The sequence below is a fragment of the Neophocaena asiaeorientalis genome, unplaced genomic scaffold (genome assembly GCF_003031525.2).
Source record: "Neophocaena asiaeorientalis asiaeorientalis breed wild unplaced genomic scaffold, Neophocaena_asiaeorientalis_V1.1 scaffold108, whole genome shotgun sequence".
In the NCBI taxonomy this organism is placed as follows: Eukaryota; Metazoa; Chordata; class Mammalia; order Artiodactyla; family Phocoenidae; genus Neophocaena; species Neophocaena asiaeorientalis.
Window position 1 is genome coordinate 3982029 of NW_020173770.1, and position 27802 is coordinate 4009830.

At 46.7% G+C, this 27802-nt stretch overlaps 1 protein-coding gene across 3 annotated transcripts in view; it reads left to right on the forward strand.

Moving 5' to 3' along the window:
- Nucleotides 1–27802, forward strand: part of CUNH10orf90 (chromosome unknown C10orf90 homolog) — a 225628-nt gene that overhangs the window by 131149 nt on the left and 66677 nt on the right. For 2 of the 3 annotated variants that reach the window (XM_024751585.1, XM_024751587.1), the window contains exons 3-4: nt 12792–12883; nt 21569–22691. In XM_024751585.1, coding sequence (XP_024607353.1) covers nt 12792–12883; nt 21569–22691 — 1215 coding nt within the window. Of the gene's footprint in view, nt 1–4248; nt 4385–12791; nt 12884–21568; nt 22692–27802 lie in introns of those variants that run through there. The other variant, XM_024751586.1, reaches the window with a different exon arrangement.

The window sequence follows — 27802 nt, forward strand, 5'->3', positions numbered from 1 at the left end:
ACAACAGCTCAAAACAAAAATCACAGCCAGAGAGAACAGCAACCTTGTTCTAACTGTTCAGCACAGCTGATGAGCTGTTGGCAAATTCAGTAGAGAGGCCACTTTGGCTTTCCAGGTAGGAATACAGGATAAGGGCAGTAGGGTGTGAGCATCTCCAAGCATGGGTTTTTTCCTTGAATGCTGGGCTCTTGGATATGGTCCCGTGACAGCATCTCTCTCCCCAGACCCCCGATGTGCGGTGCGTGGCCGATGGCTCCTATGATGGGAGACTTACAACTTGGAGCTTCAGACACCGCACGGACCTCCTTTGTCCAGCTCATGGCAGAACGTGTAATCATCTCTGTGGGCTCCTGCCCCAGGCTCCAGACAGGCTCTGGCCAAGGCAGCTGAAAGCACCAGAAGCAAGAAGCTCCACAACCCCACCAACAAGAGTTGCGTCGCCCTCACGAAGGAGAGGAAGTCCATTCTGACATCTTAAGAAAATGTCTCGGTGGCTTGTTTGCGGAATGAGCCCTGAGCTGACAGCTTCTCCTGGTCTGTCTGGAGCATATGTGGCTTTGCGGCTGGGCCAGACGTGGCTCCAGGTTCTTTTGCAGGAGGCTCCAGCGACGCCCCATTTCTCTTCTTCATGTGTCGGTTGTGATCCAGCGCTGGGCTAAAGGCACACAATCCACCCCTGCTCATCCTGCAGAAAGCTGCCTAGATAACCAGCAGGTGATCGGGACCCCACTGCAGCCTGGATCTCAACTGGGGGGACCTGGGGGGGGCAGAAGCGGTCACCTCTGAAATCAACCCACTCCATGACGTTCAGTACAAGGTAGCGATGATGCTTGTTCGGTGAGCTCGATGTTCCTTGAAGAAGAGAGGGTGTCACGATGGCATTTTCCAGTTTATGAAAGAAGCAAGCTGAAGTGGAGATGCCACTCCCACACCCCCTCCCTCAAATGTCCCCAGCGCCTCACGGCCCAGCCAGCGTGGACAAGACTCCTGGCAGAGCCAGGTGGCGTCCTGGAGGCCACGCATGTGACATGACTCCTCGTGTCACAGATGGGGAAGCTGAGCCCAAGAGGTGCTGAGTGGCTCAAGTCACAGCTGCACAGTGTCTCAGATGCTGGTCTGGACTTGTCCTGCTGAATCGTGCTGTGTTAGGACCAAAAGAAAGGAAAGATCCTCCTCTCTCCGCCTCTCCCACTGCTGCTACTTGCTGCCCACACCCAGGCCCTCTGCTTAGGTGAGGCTGCACGTTCCCAGAAAGTTCAGCAGCCCCCTCGCCCCCCTGCGCAGGCCCTGGTCTTCTCTGACCTGGGCTGCCTCCCAGCTCACAGAGTCCTTTCTGGAGGGGTGGGGGTCGGGAGGTGGCACCTTCTTTCCTATTCAGGTTGGAGCCCATGTTGAAGACGTTTGGATTACATGTCAGAGACAACCTGTGCTTAACTGCTTCCCCCTGTCAAGGGCTTAAAACAAGACCTACTCCTTCTCCCCATGCATGTGGGTAGGAAGGGAGGAAAGGATAGTTTTTTTTAAGATGACTACTAAACTTATCTACCCATGTGGCTATCTCTTTGCCATATGTACCCCTCAGAAAAAGACTCTAGTGATTGCTAAGAAAATGTTGGGTTATATGACCAAGGCAGGACCGCAGAATGAAAGGCAGAAGACAACCTGTAGAAAGAACTGAAAGCAGGGACTCCAAGTGATATCGGTACAGCCACGTTCACAGCAGCGTTATTCATAATAGCCTAAAGGTGCAAGCAACCCAAGTGTCCATCGACAGATGAATGGCTAAACAAAGTATGGTCCATCCATACAATGGAATATTATTTACCTCTTTCAATTTTTATGAAAAAAAATTTTTTTTTTGCCTGTGCTGTGCAGCATACAGGATCTTAGTTCCCTGACCAGGGATCGAACCCGCATACCCTGCAGTGGAATCATGGAATCTGAACCTCTGGGCCGCCAGGGAAGTTCCTATTCACCTTTAAAAGGAAAGAGATTCTGACCCATGAAACAACATGGATGAACCTTGAAGACATTAGGCTGAGTAAAATAAGCCCGTCACAACAAGACAGACACTGTATAATTCCACTCATCTGAGGTCCCTATAGTCGTCAGATTCATAGAGACAGAAAGTAGAATGGCGGTGGTCAGGGGCTGGGGGAGGGGGAACCGGTTATGACTTAAGGTGGACAGAGTTCCAGTTTGGGAAAATGAAAAAGTTCTGTGGGTGGATGGGGGTGATAGTTGCCCAACACAGTGTAGATGCACGTGCTTAATGCCATGGGACTGGACACTTAAAAATGGCTAAGATGGTAACTTTTGTGTTTTGTGTATTTTACCACAAGTAAGGGAAGGGGGGAAGCCTATAAGAGGAAATAATCCAATCCGTGTTGCATTGAAAAAGGTCTCGTGATGCATCTTATTCCTTCATCGGACTCTGAGCTCTTTAAAGATGGGATCCCCTGTGCTCTATTCATCTTTGTTAGCCCAGCACCTGGCCTAGGTCCTCAAAGACGTCAGATTTCCAGTAACTGTTGGCAGAACGGAAGTTGTGGCGTGACCCCCGCCAATGCCGCCCATGTGAGCGGGGCCTCGCGGTTTAGAGGAGTGACGCATGCGCGCGAGTTGCGCCCGGTGGTTTTACTCGGTCCTCCAGGGGGGACCCTGCTCCTGCCACAGAAAGGCAGACCCCAGAGCCATGCCCGGGCACCAAGGGCAGAGGCACGGTGCCTCCAGTTCCGGGTGTCTCAGAAATCAGCTAGAGCCCAAGCAGACAGAGTTAGTGGGTAGGTTTTTATTCATTACTGGGCAGGTCTGTATTACACTCCATCATTTTCTGGAAGAGATGAAAATTATGTAAAACTGCAGCTAATAACACGTTCCATTTTTTCAGGGGTGGGGCCCGATGTTGACAGGCAGTGTGCTGGGCCCGTGAAAACTTTTCATATTTCTCAGCCCTTCCGTTTGCCCCTTTAACTGAGGAGCAAACAGCGACAGAGTGAGTGAGCTCCTCTGACACCCAAACCCAGTCTGTTGCGTCCACTTTCTCAAGCTTCATAGGAGAGGTTATCAGATCCTACAGATTCTGCTCCATTTCTACCTTTTCTACCTGTGCAGTGATCATTAATAGTGCAAACTCTCGGCTTGAAGCTTATTGGACAGGTGATGATTGGCAGGTTACTTCAACCAGGCTCAGCTTTCTCATCTGTACAATGGGGATAATAATTGTGCTCTCCTCCAAAGGTCATTCTGAGTGTTAAAGGAGATAACCTTTGTATCCAATATCTGTCTTGCTGTGATCACACAATAAATTTTAGCCGTGATGGCGTAATAGTGACACGGACCTGACTCAAAGCCCCTTGGGGTTGCCCAGTGAAATTTACATTGTCCTGGTGTTTATGAACCAACTTACAAAGGTGCTGTCCATTTATATAAAGACCCATGCTATCAATGCCTTTGACCTTGGCTGCTGCAAACGCACCCTTAGTTTGTGATTCTTCTGTGCCAGAGTCATCTTTAGCCCAGGCTTTATGGTCCAATGAGTTCTCCAGCTCATTACTTGCTTCTTTTATCACAGTTTGGCTGGTTTTTATCTGTGTTATTAATTATAAGCTACCTCAAACGTGATTGGGTATACATTAGAAAACAATCTTCATTATAATTTAGTGTCAAAGGTGTTTTATTCAGTTGTAGGAATTGATCATTCTTATAATAGCTTTGCACGGTAAACAGACTGCTGTGTTGCCCAATTTTCTAGATAAGCCGGTTTGCAAGACTTGGTAACACATAGTACAAGCAGGGCAAGCAAATTAACATTGTGGTGTTATCGGAATGCATTTTAATACTAAGGGAACATTTCCACAGTAAAAATGCTGCCTGGCAGGAGAACCAGCATCAACAAAACAAGGTGAAAAATAAAACAGTAAAAGTGAGAAGTTGAGGGGAAATGTGTATCTGACTGTAGGCAGTAGTTCTCTGTGTATCTGACTGTAGGCCGCAGTTCTTTGTCTCACATCAAACAGTGCTGTGCAGAAAACTTTAATGGTTGTGCAAACGTGTTTTACTTGCTAACAAAGCCTCAGAAATAAATGTCAGAGTGATGATTGCTATTCCTGCTCAGGAGAAATAGCACAGGGTGGACTCTCCACCCCCTCCCCAGTTGCCATGGAAACATTCTGGTGACTTCATCACAGGTAGAGCATTTGGAGGTTCTTCAAGCCAGCATGGAAGGTGGGAGCCTGACTCATTCTGAGAGGAATTACAGATGTAAACTGTGGCCGACTTTTCTTTCCTTTAGCCGAGCGCATCCTTGTCATTAAAAGACCTTTGAATCTAAGTAAAATGTCTTTGAAACATCAGTGGAATATGATCAGACTGTCAGAGGAAGGTATGTTCTGATTTTTTCCCATAGGTGGCGCAGTGGTTGAGAGTCCACCTGTCGATGCAGGGGACATGGGTTCGTGCCCCTGTCCGGGAAGATCCCACATGCCATGGAGCGGCTGGGCTCGTGAGCCATGGCCGCTGAGCCTGCGCGTCCGGAGCCTGTGCTCCGCAACGGGAGAGGCCACAGCAGTGAGAGGCCCGCGTACCGCCAAAAATATATATATATATACGTATATAATTTGTTCGTTCAGTCAACACTCAGCAAATGTCTTCAGCTGGCAGGCACGGTACTGAGCACTAGACGAAGGTGATGATGAGACGTCCTCCAAAGGCCTCTGTCAACCTGGGGGACAGACTCAGAGCAGACAATTACAGGACAGCGTAGTGGGGACACACAGTGATGCCAGCCTGTCAGGGAGCACTGTGCTGGGTTGAATTGTGTCCCCCCAGAGACGTGTTCAAGTTCTAACCCCCAGACCTGTGAATGGGACCTTATCTGGAGATGGGGTCTTTGCAGATGAGGTCATAATGGGTTAGGATGGGCCTTCAATCCAGTGACTGGGGTCATTATAAAGACGGAGGGACTTGGAGACACAGAGACACAGGCCGTGTGAGGATGGAGGTAGGCCAGTAAGGCTGCCACAAGCCAAGGAATGCTAAGCGCGGCCAGCAGCCACAAGGAGCTAGGAAGAGGCAAGGATGGATTCTCCCCTGGATTCTTCAGAGAGAGCACGGCCCTACTAACACCTTGGTGTCAGACGTCTCACCTCCAGAACCGTGAGAGAATAAGTCGCCATTGTTTTAAGCTGCCTTGTTTGTGGTCATTTGTTATGGTAGCTCTAGGAAATGAATACAGGTGGCAACACAGGTTGGAAGGCATGTGGGGTGGGGGCAGGCCTAGGATCCCTTCTGAGAGGAGGTGATCTTGAGCTGTGCAGAGGAGTTAACCCCCTGGGAAAGTGGGGCAGGTGTCATCCAAGGCCAAAGTCACAGAGACGATGAAGCAGCCCCATCCAGGAAGGAGAAGGAGGCTTGTTTTAAGGATTTCTATCCTGATCTCCTTTTTTAATTCTTTTTTGGAACTTGGGAGAGATTTTATTAGAGAATAATTAGAGAATTATTTCATGGAAATAATTTTACTTAATAGACCTTTAAACTTCAAAGTCTTTGGATTATTTCTTTTTTTTTAATTTATTTATTGAAGTATAGTTGATTTACAATGTTGTGCTAATTTCTGCTGTACAGCAAAGTGACTCAGTTATACGTAAACATACATTCTTTTCCATTATGGTTTTCCACAGGATACTGAATATAGTTCCCTGTGCTATACAGTAGGACCTTGTTGTTTTATGTATATTTTATATACAGTAGTTTGCATCTGCCAATCCCAAACCCCCAGTCCATCCGTCCCCTACCACCCTCCCCCTTGGCAACCATTCGCTATGTGTGTGAATCTATTTCTGTTTTGTAGATAAGTTCGTTTGTGTCATATTGTAGATTCCACATATGAGTGATAACGTAAGGTATTTGTCTTTCTCTGTCTGAATTACTTAGTATGATAACCTCTAGGTCCACCCACGTTGATACAAACGGTATTATTTCATTCTTTTTTGTGGCTGAGTAATATTCCACTGTATATATATACCACATCTTCTTCATCCATTCATCTGTGGGTGAACATTTAGGTTGTTTCAATGTCCTGGCTATTGTGAATAGTGCTGCTATGAACATAGGGGTGCATGTATCTTTTTGAATTATAGTTTTGTCCAGATATATGCCCATATCCTGGTCTCCTTGAGCCCCAGCACCCCACGCACATGGGCTCAGATTGTTATGTGTATATTTCCCAGGTCTTGTTCTGGGGGGGGGAAATGTATCCCTTTCATTAGAGTTTTCAAAGGAGCGTGTGACCTTCACAAGGTCACAAACTGGCAATGTCAAGGGGATTTGGGAGTACCTGACGGGAGACAAGGCTGGTGGGGTCCCCACTTGATTGTGACCTTGCTGAGACCAGGCAGTTCAGGGAAGATTAAGCTGATGAGATGTAGCAGAGCCTTTTTCATGAGATAAATCAGGACTTGGGTGTTAGCTGGACATTGGCAGTGAAGGAAAGGGTGGGTGTGGAGGGGGCACCTCAGTTTCTATTGTGCGTGATGGGAGGATGGTGACCACTTGCCAAGAAAATGGATATGGGGGAGGAATGGGAGGGGAAGGAAGCGGAGGGGAAGGAGGAGACTGCAGTGGCAGCAGCCTGAGGGGAGTTGATTGGTCCCTTTTTGGAAAAGCTGAGTTTGAGGGGCCTTGAAGGCAGCTGGTTCTAAGGGCTGGTGCCCACAGGTGAGGTCTGGGTCCTTCCTTGGCACTGATCTGAGATTTGGTAGGAGGACCCAGAGGGAGTCAAGGAGAGAACCCACTAAAGAAAGGAAGACACAGTAGCCAAGAGGGAGAAGCTAGTAAGAAGACCCCATTGTTCCAAAAGTCAACCGTGAAAAGATGGTCCGGAGGCACCGACTGGTTAACAGGGTCAGATCTCACAGAGGTGATTAGCTTAATTCAAATCTGAAAAGTGATTGTCTCTGAGAAACATCTACTTAGAATATTAAGAAAGGGGTATCGTTGAGGGCAGGTGAAAATACCGAGTAAACCTTGCCTCCTATCAGACTAGAAATGAGGGAAGCGTTTACAGTCTATGAAGCGGGAATGTGACTGTCCCATCTCTGTCCCTGATACACATGATAGAGATATGAAAACAAGCAGGCTCTGTGTACCAGCGAAGGGCTGGGGCGTTCATTATTTACACACGACTTTGATGGATGGGTTCATTAGTCAGTGCGTGATGTGGCTCGTCGGCTATTTTTGTATAGACAACTCAAGCCATGCTAGGTGCCGCACGGGAATTGTACGCAATGCCTTACCTGTAGCCCAGGCTTCACGCACATGCTGCTTGCCATTTCCCGGATTTGCTGGATTTCTCTGCTCTTACACTTTCCCTTAAGCCCTTTCCACTTTTCTCTTTTGCCTCTGCTTGGGCTGCACTGCCTTCTCCCACCCCACGTCCACTTTTGTCTAAATCCACCCCATCCCACACCTTTCCTGGGTCCCTTGGCTGGCAGGGCTCTCCCGGTGGCTCATTGGGGCCAGAAGTAGCCAGACTGTGACTTTCTCTTAGAGCTGTGGGAGGGGACAGCCTCTCACTGCCTTTGCCGCTACGTCCAGCCCGGGGCCTCCATCACCCTGAGCGCGGCATAAACTCCCGCTCAGATGGATCCCATCCCTGAAGCACTCTTCCCTCCGGGGAGGACATTGGGTGCCAGGAGAACCTTGGTCAGTACCTCATTGCTCAGTTCATGTTGTTCTGCGCTTGGCCTCCGGGAAGGCCTCCAGGGCAGGAGTGGCTGCGGAGAAATGTCTCAGGCTGGCGGAGACAGAAGCAGTTCCATCTTTCCAACCGTCACGGGAGAGAAACCCTCATCAGACGTGCCCATGCACTGATACTCTCCCCAGACACAGAGGGCCCTGAGCACCGCACACAATCAGTTCTTTAACCAGCCATGAGTGGGCGGCTCACCAGGCTGAGTTTTCGTTGGCTTCAAACTAAGAGCCTGCTGCCATTCCTCATGGCTTCGTTCTAATTGTAGGCATTGACAAGCAGCCCCATTTTGATCCCCTGGGTGTGGTTTTCTAAAAGCCGTGGGACGATGGTAAGTCAGAAGCACTGCTGTCACCTTCTAGGACCTAAAGTCACCATCCGTACAGGAGCTTGTTAGTCTAAGACCAGCAGTGTTCTTGGACTTGAGCTGCATGGAGTGTCCTAGAAGGCTTAGGAAAGCCCAGAAGGCTGAGTCCCGCGCCAGAGTTTCTGAATCAGTAGGTCTGCAGGGCAGTGGGTGGGACCTGAGAATGTGCGTTTCTTTCCTTTTTTGTTTTTTGGCCGCCCCAGGAGGCATGTGGGATCCTAGTTCCGTGACCAGGGCTCGAACCCACGCCCCCTGCAGTGGAAGCACTGTGTCCCAACCACTGGGCCGCCAGGGAAGTCCCTGCATTCTTTTAAAAAAACATTTTTATTTTTTAATGTTTTTATTGAAGTATAGTTGATTTGAATGTTTTGGGTATACATTATATATATATATATATTTAAAAAATATATATATATATAATATATGTTCTTTTTCGGATTCTTTTCCATTGTAGGTTATTACAAGATATTGAATATAGTTCCCTGTGCTATACAGTAGGACCTTGTTGTTTATTTTATATATAGTAGTGTGTATATGTTAATCCCAAACTCCTAATTTATCCCTTTCCCCCCGTTCCCCTTTGGTAACCATAAGTTTGTTTTCTAGGTCTGTGAGTCTATTTCTGTTTTGTAAATAAGTTCATTTGTATCACTTTATAGATTCCACGTATACGTGATATCATAGGATATTTGTCTTTCTCTGCCCGACTTATTTTACTTAATATGATAATCTCTAGGTCCACCCATGTTGCTGCAAATAGCATTATTTCAGAGAATGTGCATTTCTGACAAGTCACCCCGTGACGCTGAGGCTGCTGGCATGGGGACCCCCGTTGAGAGCCCCCACTACTAGCCAGCACCGTGAGCTGGGACTGTGTTGAGCTTCCAGGAAGCAGAGCCTGAGGCAGGGATTAGGGGGCATGAGGGAGGGGGTGCTCTTCAGGACAGGACCACGAGAGAGAGTGAGGCCTGATGGGGAAGGTGCTGAGGAAGGACGGGTCTCAGGTGCAGTCTGGTTTACGCTCTGGAACAAACAAGAGAGTTACCCTGGCTTTTGTACCCCTCAGAGTCACCGCTGGCTGTGGCCAAGGTGCAGAAAAGTATAGCCTTTGTCGAGGATGGTTCTCAGAGACCAGCAAAGCCGTGAGCCTCTGACTGCTACTCTCCCAGCAGCCGGGGGCAGCAAGGCAATGGGGCAGGGCAGGAATAGAGTCAGCTCAGTGTCCTAGATCCATAGCAGGGAAACTGGAGGCCCTGAAGTTATGTAAACTACACAGAGGCACACAAGTATTGTACCTGGACTGCCCGACTCCTGTGACGAAGCCCTGTCTGTCCTACAGGTGCGCAGGGCCCACCCACCCTCTGCCAGTTTCCTTTTAACCGGAACCATTTCCCGATGCAGAGTGCAATTGACTTGCCGGCCTTGGGACAGGCACCTGCCCCTGAGAACTCTGGGAAAGACCAGCTCGCACTGTGGAGAGAGGGAGCAGACTGGCCTGGCCACCTCCTGCCCTTGCAGCAGGATCTCTTCCAGAAACCAAGGTCAGGTGCCATGTGTCCTGGCTTCTGCAAATTTCTGTACTGGGGACACCAATCCCAGGCACTGGAAAATGCCCAAACTCCTGTCAGTCTTGTTCTCGGTAACCTGCCCCAAAGGTCCACTGGCTTTGCCTTACTCAGAGATGCCAGGGTAGGGCCACCCAATAGAGGGGGGGGGCTCTATCAGTAGTGACAGTTATGTGGTCAGGTGGGAAGGGACGGGGAGGCGTTACCACATGACAGGCGCTCTGCTACGTTCTTGATATTTGTCATCACGTGATTCCTTGTAACCCCACTAGGAGACAGGTCTTGTGTTTCCTCTGACACATGGGAGAATGAGACTCTGACAATTTAAGGAACTTGCCCCAAATGACTTAAGCGGCCCAAATGGTTAGTGTCAGAGAAGGATTTGAATCAGGGTCTTTCTTTCCCCAAAGCCTGTACTTTTAACCATTCTGGTAGCGCCCCTCCTGAGGCCCCTCCTGAGGGTGCCTAGTTGATCACGCATCCTCGTGCATGGCTGTAGTCACACCTCAGTTTTGCTCAAAAACACGCTTATAACTCTAAGTTACAACTTTGCCATTTGTGTGAATTCCCACACACAGTTAAAAAAATTTTGAATGTTGCAATCATGGGGTTCGTAAGCCTTTGATTCCTTTCTTTCAGTTAATGTTGCATTGTAAGTACTTTCCCATAGTGTCATCATTTTAAAGGCCCTACATTCCAACCAATACATCTACCTCAGGTTCCCCGACTAGGCTGTGATGGGCGTAATAATGGCCCCCCGAAATATGTCCACGTCCTCGTTCCCAGAACCTGTGAATATATTACCTTGCATGGCAAAAGGGACTCTGCAGGTGGCATTGAGAACCTTGAGATGGGAAGATTATCCTGGATTATCTGGTTGGCCCAATCTAATCACAAGGGATGTGATGATGGAAACAAAGCTTGGAGTGATGTGGGGCCATGAGCCAAGGAAAGTGGCAGCCTCTAGAAGGTGGAAAGGCAGGAAATAGGGTCTCCCCAGCCCCTCCCACAGGAGTGCAGCCCTGTCGACACCTTGATTTTAGCCCAGGGAGACCCATATTGGACTCTGACCTCCAGAACTGTAACATAATATGTTTGTGTTGTTTAAGCCACTAAGTTTGTGGCCATTTGTTACAACAGCGATCAGACACTCATACACGGCCCCTGCTTGTCTGATGGTGGCAGTCTCCCTCCTCCCTGCTAGAGATGATGACACTTCTCCATAGCTAACGCTTGTTGCATGTTGTTATAATCTGGGCATTGTGCTACGGGCTAGAGATTTAGGTCACTTATCCTTTGTTAAGGAACTCTGTGAAGTAAGCACCACGATCTCCATTCCATAGCAAGGAACCAAGGGATGCTGTGTCACTTGCCCAAAGTCTCGCATGTAGCTAGAGACCCTGGGACTTTGTGGCCTGATTCCAGTGAGCACGGATGCCTTGGTCCTGCTCATTAACAATCATAACCAGGGTCATTTATTGGGCATTAACCCCGCATCCCACCCCAGCCTGAGTACTTTACGTACGTTACCCTTAGTGCACAGATGGCAAGGCTGGGTAGGAGGTGTTATTATCTGCACTTTATGGATAAAGAAACTCAGAGAGGGTGAGCAACTCCCCTCCTGCAGGTAAGCTGAGCTGGGATGCAGACCCAGGCCGGTCTGGCCCCAGGCCTGGCTGACTGTGGAGCTCTTACATGTGGTGCCACAGGGCCAGAGCCAGGAGATTTCTGTCTTCATCAGCTTTATTGTTAGTTCATCGTGTTGTATCGACTCTGCACAGAAATCCATGACATCTTTCAGGTCTTGTATTTGCGCTTCACAGGAAGTGATCTGTGCACATCGTCTTGGATGACTGTCTCTGTCACTCAATAACGGGGATAGATGGAGACAAGCCACAAGTCTAGGTCGAGCTGACGGGGGTTCTTTTGTCACCCAAGGACAAGACGAGACATAGGCTTTGGACGGGTCCATGGTAGCCCTTGAAATTGCCATGTCCTGACCCCTTTGCAAACTTGAAAATACTATAGCATATCATTTTTCCCATAAAATGCTTTAAATTTTATCTGAATTCTTTAATAAACCCTTCTCGTGAGTTGATAAAGACAATATACTAATTTAGAGAGGGGCTTTCTTAAATCTCTTCTTTCTCATCACCAGCACCACCCGCTGGGAAAGCATTCTTTGTAGTCTTTGGGAAAATCACTTTCCCCGGAATATCTGCATTTGTGGAAGTGACATTGTGACCCTGGGCTGTGGGGATGGGGCCACACAGACTCTCATCATTACCCCACCTTCTTGTGTTTGACTCACATTCCTGCAATAGCAGCAAGACACCCAGGCAGACGTCCTAATACCACTGGTTTGCCTCACAGACTGCTTTGTTCTTCTACCCAGCTTTCCGCGAGGTGTACATGGCAGGCTGGGTGGATGAGGAAATTCCGTAGACTCGTCCATTGTTTTCAAGCTGGTGGATGGTAGCCAGGACCATAGCCCAGGTTCTACAGTTCTTGGCCCACTGCCTTGTGCTGTTGGATCTGATGATGTTCTCGGCTATCGCTATGGCTGATATTTATGTGGAGGGTGGTCTACGGTGTCTCATTTATCCTCACGGATATCATCACAAAATTATCCTCAGATATTCCAAAGCAGTTTCAATATCAGTGTCTGAGTTGCTCAAGACTCCTTCTAAAATGATTGTGTTAAGAGGTTGGATGAAAGTCGATCTTGCAAGTTCAGGCTTACTTAACTCCAGGGCTGTTGAGAAATCCATAGAAGTGATCCTTCTGCCGGGTGTAAACTGAGGACATGGGTGAATGTGTGAGGGCTGAACTTGTTCAGTTATTCCTGAGTCTGGGAACATAAACAATGGTATGGAAGAAGGAATCTTGCAGCCTGTTAAACTAAGTAATAAGGAACTCAGAGCCTCCACGGAGGGGTGGAGTGAACGAGGGAAACAGAGAAGGTTTTATCAAGGGTCAGAGTACACTGGATTCACTATTGGTTCATATAATACTTGAGGAGATGACATTAAATTTTATAGTAAAGTTATATACTCCATTTTATCCTTTCGTATACTAAAAAATAGCAATATTATCTCCCTTTGCCTAGGATTACGGGACAACCAGTACAGTCCCCTCGATCACTTTGCCCTTAAAAATCTCCAGTCTGATGTTCCAGAGAAGAAATCTGACTTCACCGAGGTAACATATGTTTCTAACTTCTAGAGTAGTCAGCAAAATGCAGCTAATTGTAAAACATGATCACCGGACTACTTGTCGTGTGTTTGCATTTTATTTTGTTTAGTCAAAAAGGGAATCAACGCAGCAGAAAATCTAACCATCAATGACTAAGACTTTACGTTGAAGTATGCAGTGTGTATTTAATCAGTCCTTTATAATCTTGACCTATAATTTGTAGATTTGCAGTATCAAAAGAGAGTATCGTGATTGAATCTCAATTTTAAACCAAAATTAATCTGCTGGAGAGAGAGGATGATGCCATTTGGCATTGTGAAGGTGGAGAAGAGGTAATTTGAAATCTAAGTTACCACAGGCCGTTATAACTGCAAAAAGTGTCAGTAGTCTCATTGGGGGAAGAAAATTAGAGGTCATATTTACAAGATGAAATGTTTCTGATTCTAGACAATAAAAAACTCTGTACACAGTGGTAGTATTGACAATGTATCACATGCCAGGCTCTGTCTAACTGACTCATTTCGTCCTTCCCATGATCCTGGGAGGGAGGTACCATGGGCTCTCCATATCCACAGGTTCTTCATCTGTGGGTTCACTCAACTGCCGATTGAAACTATTTGGAAAAAAACTTCCAGAAAGTTCCGAAGAGCAGAACTTGAATTTGCCACACGCCAGCAACTATTTTCATAATATTTATATTGTATTGGGTGTTATGAGTAATTCAGAGATGAGTTAAAGTATGCAAGAGGATGTGCATAAGTTATATGCAAACACTCTGCCATTTTATATAAAGGACTTGAGCATCCCTGGATCTTGGTATCTGAGGGGGTTCCTGGAACAAATCCCCCTTGGATACCGAGGGACAACTGTACTGTTATTATACCTATTTTGCAGATGAGAAAATTAAAGCTTCAATAGCTCCAGTAGTTGACTTGACCCAAATCTCGCAGCTCACAAGCTGTCTGGCTCCAGAGCTTCTGTTCTGATCTTGCCCTAAAGGGCTGGCATAGACAAAGGCTCATTCCAGTGAACAGAACTGAAAATATGGACTTTCCTGCCTGAAAGAATTGTCTGAAGTGTTACCGTTTACAAGGCATCTCTTGTCTTTCACAAATGAAATTCTGCCTCCAACTTTTGTAATTATAAGAGAGGGTGGAATTGTAAGAATCGATCCTTCATAACATTAAAGTAGCGAGGGTATCTGTAAAAAATAATTTGCCCCCTAAATGCTTATCTTAGGTATTATCCTTTGATTTAGCTTTGCGTTTAAGAAAGTTCAACCTTTCCTCAGAGACCCCAGGCCTGAAATCTCACATGATGGAGAAAAGACACTATTCTGGGACCTGAGACTTAGTCATCAATATTTAAAGCCATTTCTATGTGGAACACGGAGCTCCCTGTCTGAAGATGCAGAGACGGGTAGCACTAATTAATGTGTTCCCTGAGAACAGGAGCAGAAAGCCCAGGTTGCAGGGAGGGAATGAGTTGCAGGAGCCGTGGACCATCGAGAACCACCCCTGGCAGGAGATGCCCCGTTAAGAAGGGGAGGATAATGTGAAGGTCAACTGCTCCTTTTTTTTTTTAAAGAAAGATACCATCTGAAGGTCTTTCCCATCTGTTTTTCACATTGAGCTGGTAAAGTTCAGCATTTTCCTGTTGATGTTAAAATTAATCAGTTCGGTCATTAATGATATAGATCTTTGGGGCCATGTGGCTGGGTCTCTGTAACGCGCACACACACACACACACATTCACGTATTCACACTTGGTTATTATCTATGACTGAGTTAACGCCCAGAAACCATACCTTCTAAACATCTGCTCTGTAGTGATCTGGATCGTCTACTTTGATCAAAGCAGCAGTGTGACTTTCACATTTCCCTCCTAACTTTGAGCTTCTAAAGCTTGTCCCCGTGTGTTTGTTATAAGGATGCTGTAAGATGATGAAACACTCCAGATGGATGCCCTTCCTTTGTAACTGCCGTGAATCTCTGCCTCTCCTCCAGAGCCTGCACAAGACTGATCACTTTTCCTTTCAAATTCATCGAAGCCATAGAAGTGATATGCAGGCACTTCTTCAGCCAAGTGATTACTTAAAAGGAATGAAATAAGGAACAGAGTGTTCTTTTTTAAACAACAATGTTTAAATTTTCCCTATAACAAAAATAATGGCAACTTCATACAGACACTTAGGAAAATACAGGAAAATAGAAATAAGAAAATATTTATATATTTCTTTCCCTTATTTTTCCCATGCATTTTTAAACATAAGACTGTAATGTATATCAACATTTATAGCTTTCTTTTATTATGTAACGTTCCATCACTGGCAACTTCCCATATCATTTAAATTCTTTGTAATCTTTATTTATTTATTTATTTATTCTTTTTTTGCGGTACGCAGGCCTCTCACTGTTGTGGCCTCTCCCGTTGCGGAGCACAGGCTCCGGACACACAGGCTCAGTGGCCATGGCTCACGGGCCCAGCCGCTCCGCAGCATGTGGGATCTTCCCAGACCGGGGCACGAACCCGTGTCCCCTGCATCGGCAGGCGGACTCTCAACCACTGCGCCACAAGGGAGGCCCTGTCATCTTTATTTTTAATTTCAACAGAATATGATGCAGTCATGCGTGCCATGATTTACTTGCCCAGTCTCCTTTTAAAATTCATTTAGATTCTTGCCAGGTTTTCACTGTAATACATTACAATGCATTGAATCCTTTGGATTCTAGTAAGTGTGTGGAAAGATAAAAGTTGCAGGATGGAGAGGGGGAAAATCTCCAATTTTTCTTTTTTTAAAAATTTTAATTAATTTATTTATAAATTTTTATTGGGATATAGTTGATTTACAGTGTTGTGTTAGTTTCAGGTGCACAGCAAAGTGAATCTGTTATACATATACATATAGCCACTCTTTTCTAGATTCTATTCCTATATAGGTCATTACAGAGTACTGAGCAGACTTCCCCGTACGATACAGTAGGTCCTTATTAGTTATCTATTTTATATGTAGTAGTGTGTATGTGTCAATCCCCGTCTTCCAATTTCCAATTTTTCCATTTTGTCTTAAAACCATCTTTCCCTGTTGTTACATACCGGAGTGAACCCATACATTTGAAAACACTCTAACATTCAGGATGAAATACCACTATGTTGGCAGATTACCTAGTGATGGTGATACTAGATCAACCAAGTGGGAGTAAGCATGCTTGCAGCTAATGCAAAGGTAACTTCAGTTTGTATCTGTGGAGAGATAGGACCAAAGGCTCCACTGGCAAACACAGTTGTACGCTGCAGAACAGCTATGGAAAAGGGAAGAATTGTCTCATGGAGAAAAATACAGGTTTCAAAGCTATAGATTGGATTCAGTGCTTATCCTTTAGAGAAATAAATTGCTACAGGAATGGAAGCATCCTAACTCCCGTGGTTCAGGATATGATTTGCCTGATCATCTGCTGTTTATCTCTCTCTTACTTCAATTTATGAAAGGGAGTCCTTCTTAGTAATATGGCTTAAAGCATAAATATAAAGTTAAAAACAGTCAAAATGAATAGAGCCATGAAAGCAGTTACCAGCACTACAAAATCGTGCTTGAAACATTTAAAAGAAATCAATATCTTAAAGCAACATTTATGAAAGAGAGAGTGTACAGAGGTAGTGTTGTGTGGTGTTGGTCAGGACATGGATGATTTACTACAAAAGCCAGACACAAACCCCAACTCTTTTCATCTGACCTCTCTCTGACCTTGAATGTTCTAAATACAAGATTATTTGTCTAATCTTAAATACAAGATTATTTTCTTCCTTTCAAATCAAATCTTACATCAGTCAATTTTATTTTAGATAAAAGACATCTTTTTTTCAAAGCCACGTTCAGTTATCAGAGGACAGATGGAGTGATACCTTGAATAGCTTAATTGGGGAAGGTATTTGATATAAAAGATGTGCTTACTTTTTAAGAAAATTTGTCCTGTTTTAAAAGTAGTTGGTGGATAGGAATATCAAGTAGCCCCTCTGCCTCATCTCTTTCTTGGTTTCCCAGCTCTAGAAGAAGTGCAGGACCCAAAGTGATGTCGTGTAGTCTGTTACGGACAGAATCGTGGCCCCTCAAATTTATATGTTGGAGTCCTGACTCCAGAACTTCAGAATGCATATTTGGAGGCAGGGTCTTTAAAGAGGTGATTAAGGTTAAGTGAGGTAGTTAGGTAGGATGGGCCGTAATCCAATACAACTGGCGTCCTTATAGGAAGAGATTAGGACATAGACACACGCAGAAGGAAGAAGATGTGAAGACACAGGGAGAAGGCTCGGAGGGAACCAACCCTGCTGACACCTTGGTCTTGGACTTCTATCCTCCAGAACTGTGAGAAAATAAAATTTCTGTTGTATAAGCCACCCAGACCGTGGTACTCTGTTATAGCAGCCCTGGCAAACTGATACTGATTTTTAAGAGGTTAGACCTTATCTTTAGTTATTTAGTAGATCTCAATGAGAAAATAAAATTTCATAAATAGAACTTCCCATACAAGTGTATGATATAGATTGAAGGGCAAAGAGTGCAGTGTTTCCTTTTTAATTTCTCTCAGTTTATTGGTGGGGGCTTTTGTCAAAGCTGAGTCTAAACACCTGAAAAAACTCAGCAGAATTTAACCTAATAATCCCTGGCCTGGCAATCTGATGACGTGCTTGATGTTATGTCCGGTCTGTTAATTCCACGAGTGCAGGAAGTTCCCTCAGCACCCAGCACAGAGCCTGGCACATAGTAGGTGCTCAATAAATATTTGTCTGATGAGTGAATAAATAAATGGTTTGACCATGACTCTATGTTATGAATAACAGAATTTGCATCTAAAATACTTTCATTCTACATTCACATTCACAAAATTTCACTGTATTGGGTATGTAGTGGGTTATGCAACTCAAATAAACTCAAATGCATTCATTATAAACTCCTGTGAAATATGTATAATTTTGATATAAATACCCCCTCATTCCTCCATAGGTTTGATTATATCAGATATCCACTGATTTCTGCTAACTCACAGGACAGGTCATACCCTGGAGTTACATAACATGTTCATATCCTGAGAGGTACTTTCACACCCATCATTGGTTTTGATTTCCACAACTTCCGTATGAGGTAGAGAAGGCAAACATATTTCTTTGGAACTGGGCTTCCTTCAGCATTGATCCCCCAGGAACGGTGTCACCCTGACGTCCTGAGCAATGACGGAGCTTCAGAAATAAGTTCAGATTCACAATTCATTATGTCTCTTCCCTTACCTGTGTTTGCGTTGGATGGGATCAAAGTCACAGTAGCACTTGCCAGCCCCGAGGTAATGAAATGGGGGTTGATTCTCTGCCCGTCCTTCTGGGCCTCTAGGACCTCCTGCTGTAATGCCCACAGCCCCAGCACAGCCCCGAGGGCGTCTGTCCAGTGTGGGTGGCCCCAGGCTCCGGGTCGTGGCTCCCCGACTCAGCTCAGGTGTGCAGTAAGGTTGATGTAGCCAGAGTCAGCGCCCTGTCTGCCCTTGTTCCCGGCTGAGATGGCCTTGACTTGTTCCCAGACACACACCCCTTGTTTCTGACACTCATTGTTTATTTCAAGGCCAAGGCTCTCATGGGATCTTGAGCCTAAAGGGTGGGGTACCCTCTTAATGTTGGAGACCAGAGTACGAGGAAGCCTGGCGTCCCCACAAGAATTACTGTTTGCTCCTTGCTGTATAGCTGTGGAATCCAAAGCCGCCTCCAAGGTCCTGTGGCCAGTCTGGGAGCCCCAGGCTCAGGAGAGACCTCAGGAGGTCCAAGTTCTGGCCCAGCATCCTTTCTGTCTTATCTGTGCATAAGAATCACCTGGCAGATCCTTAAAAATACAGCTTCTGGGCCTTATGCCCTGAGATCCTGATTCACCTTAGGTCTTCAGAGGGAAGGGTTTAGAAATCTGCATAAAATGCCGATTTAAATCCTAGGTGTTTTCTATGCAGGTGATCACTGGCCCAAACTTTGGGAAACAATGCTCTCTAAGACCAATGCTGCCCAGTTTCCAAGATGGGTATTTGTTTTCAAAGACCAGTGTCAAAGGAGTTCCTTCTGGGTGTGGCTATGCACTTGGCAGATTGCGCGGGGAACAGCTATTATCAGAACGAAATTTAACTAAAACGGGAGCGATACTGTTCAAGTCAAACAGCCTGGGGTTGGTACCAGGTGAACTTCAGTTTTCTTGTGGGTAAACAACAGCCATGGAACGTGCTAGGTGGAGGGTGGGGAGAGAGACAGAGGGGGAGGGGAGAGGGAGGTGCCTCCGGCATCCAGGTGGCTCTCAGCATCGCTGGCCCATGCAATCAACTGGAAGCTTTAAAAAGCCCCGATGCCTGGGGCCGCACCCCCAAGGATTCTAATGTGATTGTTGGAGGTGAGGCCCGCGCGTTGGGGTTTTTTCAAGCTCCCGGGTGGCTCAGGTGTGTAACCTGGGCTGAGAACCGCTGAAGAGGAGGCCCTATCTTGAAAGAGGCGGTTTCAAGCAGAGCCCGGCTTACATTGGTCATCTGGAAAAAGGGAGCCATGGTGGGGGTTTTTGTTTTCTTTTTTTTTTTTATGCTGTACGCGGGCCACTCACCGCTGCGGCCCCTCCCGCTCTGGAGCACAGGCTCCTGACGCGCAGGCCCAGCGGCCATGGCTCACGGGCCCAGCCGCTCCGCGGCACGCGGTATCCTCCCGGACCGGGGCACGAACCCGCGTCCCCTGCGTTGGCAGGCGGACTCCCAACCACTGCGCCACCAGGGAAGCCCCAGCCATGGTGTTTTGACTTTTTAAAAAATGATTTTCAAAATGATGCTCCTATCCATTTCTTCTTCTTCACCTGTCTCTCGTCATCTTTTGAATTTGCCACTTACCACGTATCTTTATTAATTTTTATTTTATATTGGAGTATAGTTGATGTACAATGTTACCGTGTATCTTTCAAATATAACAACGTGTCAGGTGATGAAGAATGCCAGAAAAGCAAGAAAACAAAGGAAAAAACAGGAAGGACAAGCTGTCCCTCTTCCCGTGTCTAATAGTAAGGACCACTGAGTAATAGTAAGGACGCAGTGAGTAAGGACTGGTGGGCTAACATCACATGAGTGAGGGTCTTCCCGTCAGAAGCCCAGCTGGAGGAGAGCATTCCCCTAGTTGAGTAAATGAATATTCATCCTGCTCTAAAGACAAGGCCACTGTGCTTTCTTAGCCCATCTTAGGAAACGATAATAATCTGCTCTCATCAAACGCAGGCCCTCTCCCTTTTTGAAAAGACCAGCAGTCCCACGACTCTGTCAGCGTTTCTCAAAGTGTGTTCCCTGGATCGCCTATATCCAGGTCCCAGGGATGTTGGTTAAAATGCAGCTGTCTGGACCCTCCCCACAGGCCTACAGAATCAAAGTCTCTGCAGCCCGAGGAGCCTGCAAATGTAACGTCTCAGGTGCTTCCCAGGTACCTTGGCCTTTGAGAACTGCTGCTTAAGTGCTAAGCGCCAGTTACGCCTTCAGGCTCCTGAGGTGAAGATTCTGCAGGCAGCGTGCGGTGAGCAGTTCCCAGGGTTTTTTTGGGTGCTGTGCGGTTCACGCAAGGGTTCATTTTAAGCACATAGATTAATGAATGTCAACACAGAGGCTCAGGATCCTGCATTCACTAGTGCCGGATGCACTCAGGCTCCCGTGTCGCTTTCTGCGGTGCTTCGTGCACACACGTAATGAAAACAAAATGAGGGCAGTCCTCCTCCTGGTCTCAACCTGGTTAGATGCTGTATTAAAAGCCGTAGCACATCGTTTTGGACACACGAGTGCTTTACTGTCAGGACATAGGATCTGCTGATTGATTAGGAAGCACGCAACACCTTGATCGTTGTACTGGACAAAAACTCCTGCTTATGCGACTGAGCGTTGAAATGCAGGAAAATCGCATCTGTCTTGTTCCCAATCCCCACCCCCATCCCATTCTGTTATGCAGGAAAATCGCATCTGTCTTGTTCCCAATCCCCACGCCCATCCCATTCTGTTATGAGATTGTCATCAGTGTGTTAGTCTGGGCGGTTGTCAAGCTTGGGCGTTTGATTTCCATTGTTCTGAGTTCTGGACTTTGACCCCTGTGATGCCAAGCCTGAGTGAGTGACTGAATTCCAGTCTAGACCAGCAAAGGTGGAAGGTTGTGCTGGGGAGTTGGGGACTGAGGGTCGGGCGGGGCTCCTTGGAATCACAGTTACTGTTTGCATGGAGGAGTATGGACTCATCTCCCATGTACCTGTGCCCCCAAATCCCAGCCCTCCTCCAGAATCCTGTCTTCCCTCCTCTGTGAGGCTGTGAACCTGTATTCAGGTGCTCCTGGGCCTGGTGAAGGTGATTATCGAAATTTGGCGGTCCCCATGGACACAAACACCGTTGAATAAACTAAGAACAGACGCCCAGCAGAGAAAAACTAATTCCCCAGTCAGAGGAATTTTCCCAGAATGTTTAATCATTTCACAAACAGATCTGGGTTTCCTGCCCTTCAGATGCTCAGAGGTGTTGGGTGTCAGGTGCGTGTTGAAAGGCCTGAGATGAGAAACACTTGAGTGTTAGGAACAAAGATCTCCAGCATCTTCCTGGCCCTTGAACGAGTTCCCTGCCTGCATTACAATGAACTGCTTGAATAATTGCCGTCTTTTTCCGTTTGCAGGGGACTCTGGCATCTCAGAACACAAAAATGATTTCATCCATAGTCATTTCACAGCTGATTGATGAGAATAAATCAAAAGAGAATGGGGCCGAGTTGCCTGTGCCGTGTGCGTATCCCATGAAGCTATCGCTGGCTAATCGCAGCGGAGTCACTATTAACAGGGCCTTCGAGTTCCTTCCCGGTAGACTAGGAATTCAGACGCCGGCGGGGGAGCGAGGACCTGCGACAGAGCCGCCGCGCAAAGAGGAGAAGCCATGCGGTGGCTCCCAGAAGGGATTTGCTTCCATCACCATCACGGCCAGGCGCGTGGGGCCCCCTGCCAGCACCCTGGTGTGGGAGGCTGTCGGGGACCCGCTCTGCATCAAGTGCAGGGCCCAGGATGCTCTGCTTGGGGACCCCTCTGCTCTGGCTGGTGGTGCCGATCCAAGTCGGCACCATGGACCTTTCACCTGTACAGAATTCTCCAGAAACAGCTCTGTGATGGGGATGAAGGTCCCTGAAGGCCACGCACGGCTGTGTGAGGGACACGAGTACTGGATCACCAATGTGGACAGCAGGGAGGACCATTTTTCTCCAAGCACCCCACGGTCACAGGAGGGAAAGAGCCCGCTGGTGTTCAGCTCCTGTGTCCATCTCAGAGTGTCTCAGCCGTGTCCAAATTCCGTCTACTATCTGGACAGGTCCCTGTCTGTCCCCATTGAGCCACCTCGACTTGCTGGCCCTAAGGTGCACAGATCCGTTCTGTCCCTCAACCTAAATTGCAGTTCACACAGACTGACACCAGATGGAGTAGATGGCACAGCTAACGGAGAGCCGATAAGCAGCGCCTTGAAGCTGGAGCTCACGGAGGGAAACCAAAACCTCCTAGGCCCTCGCTGGAACCTAGGTTTGCAAGAAAGTTTCTTGAAGGAAAACCCATCGTTGGGGCGGGTACATTTGGGAACCGCGGGAACCGGCATGTGTCCTTGGAGAGGCTCTCCTCCACTGGAAAATACAGCTGCGGGAAGTAACCAGGTCACTGTGAGAAAAGGGAAGGAGGACCACGCAGCTCATTGTCACACCGGTGGTCATGGTCATGCCAAGCAACTGTCCATTCACATCCCGGGCTGGAGCTACACGGCAGGTGAGTGACACTCCCATCCTCCCTCCACCAAGTGCAGACCCCTCCCCACTTCAGGTAATTGGTGTGATTGCCAAGGTGCGTAGTGAGTGAGTTTCTTCTACGTAACTTATTCCAAGAAGCAGTTCTCAGTAATTGCTTCATCTACTCCACTCAGAGTTGACCGCTGATAGCTCCGTGTTGATATCTGGTTTGGATAGATTTTCCCAGATGATGCTTTTGTAGATCATGAAAGGCCTTCCCTCAAACTTTTGTTTCCATCAGTAGCTCCAGACCATATATAATGAGTAGGGGACTCTACCCCAAGTGAAGTTCATTTAGGCCCTTGTCATTCCAAAACAGGATGAGAAGAGCCAGGGGCCGTCCACTCCCAGATGTTTTGTCCCTCTGGTCTGAACATCTGCACATCTGGAAGTCTCCAGAGTTCTGCACTTTTAACTTTTCAGTCGGGTAGTTGATGCTGATGGGTTGGCCTTAGAAACCTAGACCACAAAACTCCATAATGGAGTGTTTGTGTGTGAGAGTGTGTATAGTAATTACGGGACATTTTCAAAAAGAGGCAAACCTGGGACTCTCCACACCAAACAGCAGAAGCGGTAGTTTTCTGATTCTTTAGTTGTGTTTTCTGGGGCAACTCGGCTGGGATTTGATACCTTTCCGCCACGGCCAGGGTCAGGCAGAATTCCCAAGGTCAGCTGTCCTGGGCACCCTTTACCTTTCTTGGGAGATCGGGGGTAGAGGGGGAACAGGCCTTAGCCAGAGGCCAGACTTCTCTCCTTCCCCGTGTACACTTCCGCAAGAGATTCTGGGTTACGAATTAGTGACTTTCCACTTGGGGGAAATATTCAAATATAATAGTGGTAAAATTGAAAATGTGTCATATGCATAATTTACAGTGCAATTTTTGTCCATTAAAAGCTTTATTAATTAATAAAAATGACTGTAAAACATTTTAAAGCTGTAATGTGCATAGGAATGTTAAATGATGCAATTGATTTTAACAAGTGTATGTATATTGAATGCTCAGAATTTTAAGGCAATTTGACGTGGCTTTCGGACTGCTTAGGCTGTTGAATGCGTCTGAGTCTGGCAGACTTATTGCAAGAGGGGAAACATAAGCAGCCGTCAGTGTTGCAAAGCTGGGCTTCACTCTGGGCTTTAAAGACATTTCTCAAGCCAGCCATTTCTTCTTCCTCGTTGAGGAAGAGTCTGGAAATATACGACCTACATTGTTGTAGGCTCCCCCACTGAAGCATACCCTAGTCTTTGTGCTATGAAATGGTAACTTGGATTTATAGCACTTTCACCAAAGGAGTCTTAAAAATCACCAGCGCCAGATCTCAAACATTCATCTCAGAGGAGGGGAGCATATGAGCAGAGAAAATCCCTACGTCTTATTTTTGGCTTTGGCGCAGACAAGATTTTTGATTGTGACTTTGTGAGATGACTACTCCTATAATTGATTTTCTTAGGCAAAGAGTGCAAGTTAATTTTTACTTCCCATGGGCCGACTTCCCCCAGAATAGGTCTAATCCCAAAGATTCACCTGTGGAGCATTTGAATGGCTCTAAAGCACATGACCTCATTCTACCATTTGAGGAAGGAGATATTTATGGCGGCCAGGTCACCTTTCTTAGAGTTGCTGATCTGTTATTTTCCAGCACGTGGAACGTGGACATGCCACACTAACTCTGATTCTGTTTCCTCATCTGGGTAACTAGAGAAGGGGTTGGATTTGGTGTTCAATTTTTCAAGCTTAAGTTCCCCTTAAGCTTGAAAATATTTCTGCTCTATTTTTCTGAGATGAAATCTATAAGGAAAAGAGGTTCCAGGTGACTCTGGGTCCCTCAGTCATGAAGTTCAAAGCTATACAACCTTGGGCTCACTGTTTAGGACACACATGTCCATGTGTACAAATGCACACTCACACACACACGCACGCACGCATGCACACACACATCCCTGTACGGTTGTGCTCTCTCACTTAGGAACTAATTTGCAATGGAATGCATTTCTTCCCGGGTGATAAGAAAGCACTTCTTGTCCGTGCTGTAGAATTCTTGCCTGAAATTTATAAGCACAACTCACAGATTCTAACTACCACAGTCTATCCTAGTATAATCTACACAAAGACCTTCAGTCTTGACAAAGCTTTTAAACCTTAACGCGAGTGCTTTCCGACAGTGGCGATGCTCATTAAAACTCCAGTGAACTGTTTGTATGTTCTCATCTGAAACTGGAATCTTGTCTGAGACATTCTTGACAGCCTCCTGTGGCTACATGTGGTGTTAGTGGTCATCACACTTTATAGTTCCTGAATCTGATTCTTTGTATCTGAAAGATTCCAAAATGCAGAATGAGCGGTATACTTGCTAGCCAACTTACATTCAGCTGCAAGGTAGGTGCAGCCTGGGAGATTCTACAAATGGAGGCAAAGCAATTTTAGCTCTAGTCATTGGGTCCTCAGACAGATAGTCCTATAAATTGTATTGTTGAGTGAGCCTCCAGGACACGCACCCAGAAAGTTTGCTAAGATTAGGGAAAATGGGATGCCATCAAATGCTTTGTGCAGTGCAGACTGGCCGTGTCTGCTGGGAAGTAACATTTTTAACAGACCCAGGGGTACCTGTTCTCTTTTCAGAGGCTGAGGGCTTGTGAATTAGTTCCCTCTTTGTTCCTTTCCTTGGTCCTTGTAAGTTTGTTACTTACATCTCCACTGTTAGAAGCATCCTGCTAGCACCTGCTAGATGGACATTGTACAAATCCCTGCATCTGTTGTAAGGAAGAATGTCACCACCACCATCACCACCATCACCACCACCATCATCATCGTCATCATCCTGTCAATACCCACAACATTTACTGTGGAAATCCTAGATGCCAAGCCCTGGGCTACTTCCACTGTATTTATTACTTTGAACCATTCAAATCATTCTGTAGAGAGAACGCCATTATTCCTATTTTGCAGACAAGACAAACGGGGCTTGAAGATTAAATAACTTGCCAAGGCCACCTGGCCATGGAGTGCCAGAGCTGAGCACAGTCGTGTGTGTTCGGCTCGCACTGTGCCACCCTCAGTGACAGCCCAAAGTAGAGCAGGTAGGATGGTGGGGACTCTCTCAGTGGGGGGCCCCATCGCCACTGTCACCGTCAAAGGGGATGTTCAGAGACTGCTCACGGCCATATAAATAATACCAGCATTTGGTGCCTAGTTACCGTGGGTGAAATCTATTAGGAGAGTAAGCTACACAGTTAAATGCTAACTAAATGTAACAAGCCATGCCATTTGAGAGTTAAAACGTATTGGCTCAGAAATCCCTCCCAGCCTGAAATCTGTTCTCCTGGTGTTCTATGGGATGTACAGTGTTGATCTGAACGTTTCTCTCCTCACTGGGTGTTCCCTGCCTAAACCAGTATTTTTTTAAAAATAAATTTATTTATTTATTTTTGGCTGCGTTGGGTCTTCGTTGCTGCACAGACTTTCTCTAGTTGCGGTGAGCGGTGGCTTCTCTTTGTTGCGGAGCACGGGCTCTGGGCATGCGGGCTTCAATAGTTGAGGCACACGGTCGCAGTAGTTGTGGATTGCGGACTCTAGAGTGCAGGCTCAGTAGTTGTGGCGCATGGGCTTAGTTGCTCCGTGGCATGTGGGATCTTCCTGGACCAGGGCTCGAACCAGTGTCCCTTGCATTGGCAGGCAGATTCTTAACCACTGCATCACCAGGGGAGTCCTGCTAAACCAGTATCGACTTTGATACGTTACTTACTGCCAGTTTCATTTCCTATTTGTGGCCAAGATCTGAAGCTTTCCCCTGTTCCTAAGACAACCAAATAGATAGAGCAAAACCACCTGATTTTGTTAGATGCTTTTGGAGAAGACACTGCCGAATGCACTGTGTGCCCACATCTGCCCCAGACACCAATGTTCTATGTGGACCCTCTGTCTTAGAATTGCTCTGGTGGCATTGGTCTGGGAAGACCCCAGTGGAGTTTGGTATCACTAGTGGCCAAAGATTGGAATGACTGGAGAGGAAGAAATCCCTGCCAGTTCACGGAAGGAATACCGTGTTTACTAGTGTTCTGACGCGATAACCTAACACATTAGTAGTGAGTGAGGTTTAGTTCATGAAGAAAGCACGTACACCACTCAGGGGAAGCCTACGTGACACTTCACGTATACGTGCGAAGTCTACCAGAGAAGCGTGCGTTACACTCAGTTCCCCAAGCCCGTGAAGACCTCTTGCTAGAGATGCCAGAAGACATTTGAGGAGGAACCCTTGTTTTACAGCTGTGCTTTTTCTTTAATGATTAAGAACTGGGGTTGGCAAACTTTTTTTGTTTTTGGAAAGGGCCAGGTAGCAATTAAGTTAGGCTTTGCAGGCCGTGTGGTCTCTCTAGCAACTACTCAGCTCTGCCATTGTAGAAGGAAAGCAGCCAAAGACAATGCATAAATAAATGAACATGGCTCTATTCCAATAAAACCTTATTTACAAAACAGGCGGTGGGCTGTAATTTACCTGCTCCTTGTTGTCTATCCTCCAAGGCAAAGTTTACCCTGTTTGCCTATGTTCCACGTTGGAGTCTCTGGAAATCCAGCTCTGAGATGGAGATGAATGGGCATTTATTGTACAGATGAATGGGCATTTAATGGGCATTTATTATGCAGTGGGAATGGCACTTGTGGATGGGAAGGGAAGTAGGTATGGGCAGAGAACATGAGTGTTCTGTGATGCAGTCATAATGAAGGTCTTAGAGGGCTCTGAATTTAGGGTGGCCCTTCAGAGTTATTCTGATTGGGAGTGAGGAGGCTGGGCCTTTATAGCCCTAAGAAGGGGATCTAAAGGGTGAGCCTTCCGGTTGCCCGAGTTGGGCTGGACTTCTGAGGACCGTCTTCCTGCAGGACTTCAAGCAACTGGGGGCAGGGTGGGTGGGCGGCTACATCCTTTATTCCCAAGGGGGGATCTGCGTGCATCACAGCTGGCTCTTCTGCTGTTTAATCTACTGTCTCCACTCTGTGGCCTCATAGATCTCTAAAACAAGTCAAGGATCTTGCAAGGCTGAACCTGGGGTAGTGGGGTGTGGACCTTAGCGCCTGTGTGCAGAGAATTCTGCTCTCC